Source organism: Elaeis guineensis, chromosome 8 (assembly GCF_000442705.2).
Source record: "Elaeis guineensis isolate ETL-2024a chromosome 8, EG11, whole genome shotgun sequence".
In the NCBI taxonomy this organism is placed as follows: Eukaryota; Viridiplantae; Streptophyta; class Magnoliopsida; order Arecales; family Arecaceae; genus Elaeis; species Elaeis guineensis.
This window is the reverse complement of record NC_026000.2, coordinates 1,874,297-1,884,354: the sequence shown is the minus strand read 5'-3', so window position 1 is coordinate 1,884,354 and position 10,058 is coordinate 1,874,297. Positions and strand designations below refer to the sequence as shown.

Below are 10,058 nucleotides of genomic sequence, written 5' to 3'. Positions count from 1 at the left end.
TAGCGGCCCATGGTGTACCGGGAAGCCCAAGCAGTTTTGAGTATTGAACTCTTCGGCTATTCCAAATTCGCAATATTTCCAGCCCTTTCTGAGTTTCCACTTGGATTTAGTAGTGTTATAAGATCCCATCAACATCCTTCTCGTTTATGAAACTAAATACATTCTTTGACTCCAGGGCCTATCGAACCAGTTATTAGATTTTAATGCAATAGAAATTGCCTATATTTTAAAAAAAAACTAGCAATTCAGATGCAATGCATGTTACAAAATAATCGATGACAAAGAGTTCAAGAATTAACCGGTGAGAGAAACAAAATGAATTAAAAAATATTTTTTTAGATTTTAAAATGAGTCTAATTGGTTAAGGATGTCCATTGGATGGTTAGCGATTTTTTTAAAAAAATTTAAGTAGAAAATAATTTATTTGAAATGCGTGGAAAAAAATCATGAAAATATATAAATATAAATAAAATAAACCGAGGGTACGGGCTTGAAACTACAGTATATACTATAAGTAATTTAAAAAAAAAAAATTGCAAGCTTTGCTGACGTTATGTGATGGTTAATCTCCTGCAAATTTGAGCTCCCAGCCTACGGTTTATAATGTAAATAACTTATTAAATCGGCAGGCAGCACGGACTCAATGCGATGGCCGCAATCGGGAACCTATACCGGAACAAATAATTTTGGAATTGTTGGCGTTTAATTGCCGACTTTAGATGGAGCGCTTCGCATAAAGTCGGCATAAACATTGCTGCTGACCCAACCATTTAAGTTATTCCCAGGTCGCTGACTTGACCACAGTTATTCTAAATCCAGGAACTTGTTCGAGCCTATAGTTATCTTTTACAAGTCATCGCTTTTGATTAAAAAAAAAAAAAAATCCTACCAAAAGATAAACAAAAAAGGAATTCTACTCTTGCTCGGATAATCCATCACCGGCAAGCTCTTTCAATTTTTCAAACCCCAACGGGCAGTCGGACGGTGGTAATCTTCTATTCTATCGCCGCCAAAAGCTCTCCTCCTTCTCCGCCCTCTCCGGCTCTTTCCGACCCCCGATCTTCTCTCCTTCCCCGCCGCCATGGATCCCCCAGACGACGGCCCTCCGAAACCCTCCACCTCCTCCGTCGTTACAGACGGCGCCGTCTCTGGCGTGCTCCCGGCAGCCGAGGCCTTCTCCATCCATTACCCGGGCTACCCATCGTCCACCGAACGCGCCATCGAGACTCTCGGTGGCCTTCCGGAAATCGCCAAGGTACTTCTTGCCCTAAAAGTCGCATCTTGCTTTAACCCTTTCTTCGTCTTTCGTCTTCTTTATCGCCTCCCTTAAAAGATCGATTTTTTCGTTAATTCTTTCTTCATCTTCGCCATCTTTGTCGTTTTCTGCCCAAAAGATCGATTCTTAATCTTCCCCGATTCCTTTCCTTATTTTGCTCATCTTGATCGATTTTCTTGTCCACAGGTGAGGAGCTCGGAAACCGGAGCCATGGAACTCCGCTTCCGCCCTGAAGACCCTTACTGCCACCCGGCCTTTGGGAATCTCCATCCCAGTTCTAGTCTTCTCCTTAGGATTTCGAAATCCAGGGGTGGAGCCGAACGGTCCAGTGGCGAAACCGGAGGCGGAGCCGAAGGATCCGTAGGCGAAGCTAATGGTGGTGGACGGGAGGGAACACCGGCACCGGCCGAGAGCCTGTTGGCGGAAGTTGTGGCACGGGTGCGCGATGCGTACCGCTTCGAAGGTAAACCTATCACGTTTTTACCAAAAAAGAAAAAGAAAAAACCTTCACCCTCCCCTGTATGTTCAGTGTATCGGTTCGTGCGCAGGAATGGTGGACTACCAGCATGTTCTTGCGGTCCATGCTGCTGAGGAAAGAAGAAAGAAGCGGCCCTGGGCTTTGGAGGGGGGACTGGATTTAGGTAGGGCCACTCGTGGTCTTTCTCAATGTGTTTTCCTCTTCTTCTTAGTGACCATGCCTCCGTGGTTTGCCTGCATGGTGATTTCGTTGTTGATTAAGAATTCCCCAGATGTTTCTTTTTGACAATCACCATCCTCTTGTGATTGACAGAAGAAGATGTGAATTCGGGCATAGATGGAGCAGATGTCATGATGCTGGTGCCACCACTCTTCTCGTTGAAGGACAGGCCGGAGACCATAGTGTGAGATGCTCTATTTTGTGCTCAAAATACTCCTTTTTTTTTAATACATGCATACACATACTTAGTTACTTACATACACACATACATATATGAAACAAAGATAAGAAATTGTGAGGTTTCCTTATGGTTATGATTACTGAATTTAGATACTGCAGCAAACTTAAACACTGCTTTTATTAGTTTTATCTTTTTATTTTTATTTTTTATATTCCACAGAGGATGGTCATACATTCCTGGTGGTTGTGCTTGTGGTTACATTAGATGCTTTTGTTAATTTGATCTTTTCTTTTCTATTTTTTGTTGTATTCCAGAGAGTCTGGTCATTCATTCTTGGTGGGCGTGTTTGTGGTTACATTAAATTAAGGACAATGCATTTTTCTTTTATTCTATTTTAACTAGGGAAAGAAAATTGATTCTTTTAATTCTCATTTAAATCAATTATTGAATTGACAATATGATTCTCCAGATATTACTATCTATGTATTTGCTTATTTATTTTTTATTTTTTTGAACAAATTAAACTAATTTATATTTGCAAGTTAATAATATTTTTCTAGTAGTTGGATTCTGGCCTTACTTTTGAATAATAATGGTTTGGTTAGGCTTGAGACGATATTTTATTGTTTCATTGGTAATCTATTGAGACTTTACTTCATGGGTTCCTAATATTTATTTGCTACTGATTTTCTCATGTTAATTGAATATAGGCTTAACCCATCGGTTAATTTGTTCTCAAGAAACTTCCAAAGGGGGGTTGTGGAGCACTGTTGGGAGGTAATACTTCCATTGGCTTGTAAGGGCTTTGCACTCTTTGTTCATCCCCATGTTTTATGCATTGTTCAATCCCATGTTTATTCCTGCTTATTATTATTTTTTTGTTTTATATTATCATATATATGCTCTTATTCAATCATTTGATGATTTTTATTTGCCATTGCTTGAGGCCGCTGTAACATGCTTGCTTTTTTGATTGCTTACCTAAAGTTATTTGTGGCCCTGTAAGATCGCTGAAAAAGACTCATTTGGGAGGAAACTTAACTATAATTGGATCATTGCACTGTTTCCTAGCATATTCTTTTAAACTTATTCATTAAACTATTGGATGTCGTGGTTTTTGTCATGGTGCCCATTGATGTTTTCCTTAGTAAAACTACCATGTTTTCCTTAGCAAAGCTATCAACCGGAATTGATGTCCGGATACTTGCTTTCCAAGGCATCCTTGCATTCTCCAACTGCTAAGCTATCCAAGTGTGTTTAAGCAGGTGAGTTATGATTCCCTCTTTTGTCTGTAGAATGATGTCTATAGGCATTTTATTAAAATCTATAATCATGATATTCTTCAACATATATTGCAGCTTCGAAAACAAAACCGCTTGTTCAATTATCCTTCCACATTTGGCCAGCCGGTTAGCATTTTAATTTTTTTTTTGGTCTATAGGTGAATGTAAAAGAGAGGCCATTTCTCATGAATTTTTGATGCTCTCCATGTAAGGAACAATTTGCCATGTACTGCTCATTACCTTTTGGAGTCCCAATTAAGCTGTAATTATTTGTAACACTGCAACTTATTGAATATGCAAAATTTTGAATGACAAACCGGACTAAATATCTTGTTCCTCTACTTTTATAGTATTTTTTGTTTGAATAGGTTCAACTAATGCTTCCATTAATAATCCTGTTTACTGCAATTTATCCCTTGAGTCCCAGAATCAGCATCTTCTCTATTCCAAGATCATTCGATTCAGTACTGTGGCATATGAACTGCTTTAGAAGATTGCAGGCATAAGTTATGTTCAAATGATTATTTTGGTTCTTCCATGCTTATCTTATTATCATATGGGTAGCCAGACATTATGTTGCTTAATGTTTTATCATTTTCTGTTGCAGATGGATATTGAGCCGTGCCTTGCAATTGCTTTCGACATAGAAAATATCCTTATTGTTGAGCTAGTTTCTTTCGTAATTTATGCAGGAAATTGTAGGAAAAGGATGTACTTGTAATAACTGCTTCTCTTAAGATGTTCAGAATGTCAAGGCACCAATAGTTGACAATTATGTGAGGTCCCCAATGGTTTCCTGATTCCATAAGAACCTGAGAGTAGGTCTGCTTTTCAAGAGATTTTACTCTAAGTTTGAAAATTAATATTTCAGATAAGCATGAAAAGTTTCTAATCAGAAGAATGGATTTTATCATTATTTTTCAAAATAATAATAGTAATGGTGATAGGAATGCTATTAGATTTTAGAGATGATCTTATAGGGAATAGCCCTTACAAGTAGCAGTGCCTGTATCTTTTTTAAAATAAGTGCACAAGCATCTAAGCAAATAAAGGCTTGGTTGGAGACTTGTAATAAAACTCACATAAACATGTCACATGACTGGTTGATTGTGATGACTGAGAATAACATAAACAAATGAGCGTTGCATTAAAATTGGTGTAAGATTTCTTGAACAGCGGTGCCATACAGACTTGACTTTTCAGTTCTTGATGACTGTGGCAAGACATACTGGCTTTCAACATTTAAATAGGACTGATGTTCACCTCTGGTGTCAACATCAACGCATGGGCTGCTAAGCTTTGTGCTGTCAGTTCTTGTGCTTCTGGAGTGAGGCTTCCGATAGCTGCACCAGGACTCCCTGGCCCAAGTCGTACTGTGAATGTGTTGCCAATTTAAACTCAACAATCAATGTGATTTGGCTCGTAATGTAAAGTTAGCAGTATATTACAAAATGAACCTTACAGGATCTTAGAGACCTGATTAGGCCATCTTACCATCCTGCTTTTGAATGAAAAATTTTCATCCCTAACTGAAACTATATTTTTACCTACATCACTTGACTGTTGATTTTTGAATGATAGCTGATTGTTTTAAGATTTTCTGGGCACCAGTAACCATATGGTCTATTACATGCTTGTTTCCAAATCTGTTTATTTGTGGAGCTTAATATGTACAAGGGTTCCCATAAAGATTAACTGGGAAGATAACATACCGAAAGATATGACCGAGTGGGAGTGGCAGATGGCTGTATGCAAGTTATTTGAGGAACGACCTATATGGCCCAGATGGTCACTTCATGAGCGCTTGCTTGAAGATGACTTAGACGTCTCTGAAAACCAGCTGAAAAGGTCTTCCCATTTCCCCATGTTTCCTTTCTCCCTTTCAAAATGAGAAACTGCATCAGATGCAAAGTCAATTTCTTAAGTAATGATGTATTTAACATTCTGTATGGAGTTTGTAGTGCAATATTTGTTCGAATGTTATATTCTATTTAATTTTTTTTCGCTCTCACATAACTTCTCTAATGACTTATGAACTCTTGATTTCTGCAGGCTTCTTTTCAGAGCTGGCTACTACTTTAGTACTGGACCATTTGGTCGATTTTGGATTAGAAAAGGATATGATCCCCGTAAAGATCCTGAATCACGGATGTATGATACTGTTCTTGTCCTTTTTTTTTTTAATTTAAATTATTGACTGGCAACATTTCTGATTTTTTTTCTATATAGCACTTATAGCTTTTCTTTTTCTCTACTCTCCAGACTATTAATTGAATCATTGATTTTCATCGAATTTAACATGCATCTACCTTTTATTCCTTCCTCAATGAACTTGTCTGATCATATATTTTTCTACTTTGGTTGTAAATATATTGACTTTATCATTTGTTGTGATGGAAGAGAAAATAATACACTTTGTGAATACCAATGGTCAAAATTTTACTTGAAACCAATGTAGTTGGAGCCGCTGTGATTGAACTTGTTGTACTCCTTTACATGCAATGTGACTGTGATTTTCAGTGTTCGTAAATTACTAATTTATTCATAACTGCTTGTAATTCTGAAGATTTTAATGGGTGCATACCATGATATGGTTGTATCTGGATAAATTTAGAAAGAACTTTCTGAAATAGTAGTTGTTTGGATTCTTATAGATGCATAAGGTGCATGGTTGTTGGATTAAATGTCAAAGGCCATTTGATCATGGAAAGATGGAGGAAGAACTTTGTTAAATTATTGGAACGAGGACAATTAGTAGGAGTAAGTGCCTGCATATTAATCATAGCTTTGATGGAGCATGGAGACTCTGCCAGTTACTTAATTGGACTAAGGTGGATCTAGCAAGGTTGGAACGATGTTTCAGCCTTATCTAGCTTAGCTGGGTCCTTTCATAGTGAGTGAATAAATAGGCCTGCACATTTAATTGATGTTTCTAAAGAATTGTTTATGGGCAATTTAGCTTTAAGAAACTCTCATAAAGTGAAAATGTGCGATGAGGCAAAGCATTGAAATGGTTAAAGGGTTTATGTCTATCACGTCCATGCCTAGATTCTAGTTCATTTGGTTTATGTTGGTAGAAACATCTGCTAGGATCCTATGTTTACTGATATCAGGATTTGTCTAGAAGCACTTCTACCAAAAGTTGTTTTTTGAAGATTGGTCAAAGCTATTGCATTGTTAATCTGTTGATGCCATGATGAGTTTCATCTTATTGTGAACCAGCCAAATCCAAAACTCCACGTATTAATCCAAACAACACGTGCTTTGACGCTAGTTAGTAAACTATGTCTTCTCTTAAACAAAGCCATCTGTACCTCTGTGAGTGGTCTGTGTGTTGCAGTGGTATCTTTAAAAAGTTTTTGCTGCTTCTGCTGCTACGACTACTTTTGTCATGATTATTATTATTACTCTTACTTTACAATAGTCCTATGAGATCAAGCCTAAATCTACTTCTTATATCTTTTAAACTGCATCGGATCTCACTCTTAGTACTGCTTTCATAAGCATCTGTGCTCTTAGAGTTGGGTACATGTTGCTAACATGAACCTTTTGTTCACTTTTTTATGCTGCTTATCGTCTCCTTATTTCTTGGTTCACAATATTATGCTGATTCATGACAAAAATGATTGCCAAATATAATTTTTTTAGTATTTTACAGAAAAAGCATCCTTAGATGCTCTCTAAATTTTAACCCTTAATAGATTTTAAGCACTACCTCCTTCTACAGCAAATCTTCTTCCACGTGGGTAAATTTCTGGTCGGATGCTGCTTCCATGTGAATACAATTGCTGACAACTTGTACTTTTCTCATTATGCTTGCTTTTTACCTCCAACAATGCCATCAGATTTGTGGAGGCTGCCTGCCTTCTCTCACTCTGGAAATTGTTACCATGAAATTATAAATGAACTTGCTCTTGCTTTTTAATTGCTATATAATATCTTGGTTTCACACATTTGGATGTGTATTTGTTTCTTGTTTAAGTTTTCTTTCTTTATTTTGTTGCTTGCCTTTTTTGTGATATACATGTGGACACATCAGGCTGTATGTTTTATATAGTTTGATTTTTGGCAACATATTCCCTAGAAGCCATACTTTTGGGAGAAATATGGTTTTTCTAGTAGCATGAGCATATTTTGTTAAGTGTTTTTTATTCTCAACCTAGCTGTCCCTATGCATTTGAATCTGTTTTGTGTATATTTCTGAACAGGGTTCAGTTGTAATTGTAACTAATTTGATGGCCATCTTCTTCTTCTTCTTCTTCTTCTTCTTCTTTTTATTTTTGTTTCTGATTTGTGCGTGGATATGCTGTGATATATATGCTGATGCTTTTCTCATGATTAGTATGGGTTGGTGCACCTGACAGATCTTAGCTTCAGGAAGTTTTACAACCTGCCCATTCTAAGTGCTCCCTGTTTATGTGGTTTAGATGTTGCAGTATTTCACTCAAGCTTTTTCCTCCTGATGCTACATTAGATAGTCTTAGTATGATTTGGATGACAAACTGTGGCTTTAGCAGATATCAAAAAGTTGATTTCCGGGTGCCGAGTGAGCTAAGAGATGCGAATACAAATGGCAAGTAAGTTCACTGTCATTTTTCTCATAAGTATTTCTTGTCTGCTATGACTAATTGTGCATCATGTTGTATATCTATGTCTGATAACACAATGTAGCTCTTCAGGTTCCCCTATTATCATGTTATTCCTATGAAAACTGCAAAGAGGCTATCATTTTTTGATGTTACATATGTCAAATGATGTTCTGATAAATTATGAGTTAATGCTCACTGACTATGCATTCCCTTTTGCAATGAATACAGTAACAGGGTTTCACATACATATTTATCTTACTTATTTGCAACATATTAGGAGGAATGAAGCAGCCGGTAAAATTTGGCTGGAAAGTTCCTACTGCTTGCTTTTGTCTGCTCAATGATGACAGTTATTTTACTTATCCACTTGCATGTGTGTCGAACAGCCTTGCTTTCTTCAATTTTTAAGGAGATATCATATACAAAATGTGAAATTCATCCCAACCACTAACATTTTGTATGAAGCTTGGGATTTTAAACCTGTAAGCACTATTCGGGGGGTTGCATCTAAACTTGTTTTTGGGCATGATTGGTGTTGCTTAAAGAAGCACATTTGTAACTTTTGAAGCAAAAAAGTGCTTCTGAAACAATTTAAGTGTTTAGTAACAATACTGTTGCTTTCATTAGAAGGAAAAGCGTGCTTTTAGGAGAAGCTAGAGAACCTACCTTCTTGCTGCTTCTGTGAGAACTTTTTAAGAGGAGCAGCAATTTCAAAAACACCCTTGGCGAGCATCTGAGGAGTGAGTTCATTCATGACAATTACACTTCTATTGTTGCATGAACTTGATCAGGCTGAAATATTATGAAGCTTAAAAAAAGCACCATCAAGGTCACTGTTTTAAAAAGTGGTTTAGGTGGCTGCATATCCATCTGAATATGCAGGTGGGGCCTGGTAACTGGACCATGTTGGGGCCGGGCTATATAGTTAGCTGTCAGTCAGCTACATAGACCAAAGTGGCTCATGTATGTAGCCTGGGTGCATACTTATTGTGATGACAGTGGCTTGTTGTTTGATAAATCTCTTCCGGAACAACAAGTTTGAGTTGTGTCTTTTTGAAAATTAATATCCTAAGTATGTGTCTTGTTTATTACATAGGTACCTGAAACCTAGTTATAAGTTACGCATCCATGTCGCCTGTTTTCCAATTGTTCATCATTTGATGAATCATAAATTTATGAATTTCATTAGCGTACCTGAAATTTGAGTGAAGTGTATTGGTAAAAATGGAAAATATAGAGAGGATATACTTAAATTTCTTATTTTTTTTCTAAATATCGACTTGTTTCAGAATTTTCTGTTATCTTTAACTAGTTTATGAATCTAATTAATTTTTAAATTTCTTATGGTGCTAACTCGATAGCCACCTGCATACTATATGTGCACTATGTGGTAACTGTTCTGATACCATAGTCGTTTTTTAAACCCTTGGTAAAGGACCAAAGGTTAGAGACTACTCAACATGAAAGGAATGAAGTAGGCAATTCAAGGAGATTGTAAAATTATAAAATATGATATAGTGGTCATAGGTAGTGTTCTCTGTTTCTGAGGCACTTCGACTACCTATATTTTGAGACAATTAATGAAGTAATGTCATGTGCTAGGTAGTATATCACCTTGCCAGAAAACTTTTGTCCTCTAGGGTAATACAATGCCACACACTGAGGAGGCTTGACTTTTATTTCGCATTACTCTTTTTAAATGTTGATAATTGCAGGTGCTGGTTCATTATAGTTCGACGCTACTACTTATCCTTTTGTAGTTTATGGCAAGAACCTAACTCCTTGTTAATTGCATACGTTATTTCATTGTTCTAACGGGCTGTTTTTTAAGTACCATAAACTCTTAATTTGATTGCTTCTTCCATGTGTAGCTAGTTCCTCAATACTTCAATATGCTCATGTTGTTCACAGGTTGAAGCAAACGTGGAAGGATTTATGTCACTTTCAAGTATTACCCTCTAAAAATTTTGTTTTCTTGCAACTTTTTGAACTGATTGATGAGTTTATTCAACATGAAATTAGAAAACCTCCA

General features: G+C 36.9%; 1 protein-coding gene across 1 annotated transcript; it reads left to right on the top strand.

Moving 5' to 3' along the window:
- Positions 1 to 878: 878 nt before the first annotated feature.
- LOC140859689 (uncharacterized) lies at positions 879 to 10,058 on the top strand (the record flags this gene model as incomplete). Its single annotated transcript, XM_073261928.1, has 10 exons — positions 879 to 1,255; positions 1,463 to 1,739; positions 1,825 to 1,917; positions 2,067 to 2,157; positions 2,865 to 2,931; positions 4,045 to 4,087; positions 5,114 to 5,285; positions 5,490 to 5,588; positions 7,865 to 8,014; positions 9,938 to 10,058. Coding segments are annotated over exons 1-10 (1,287 nt in total), but the record flags the coding sequence as incomplete, so codon positions are not given.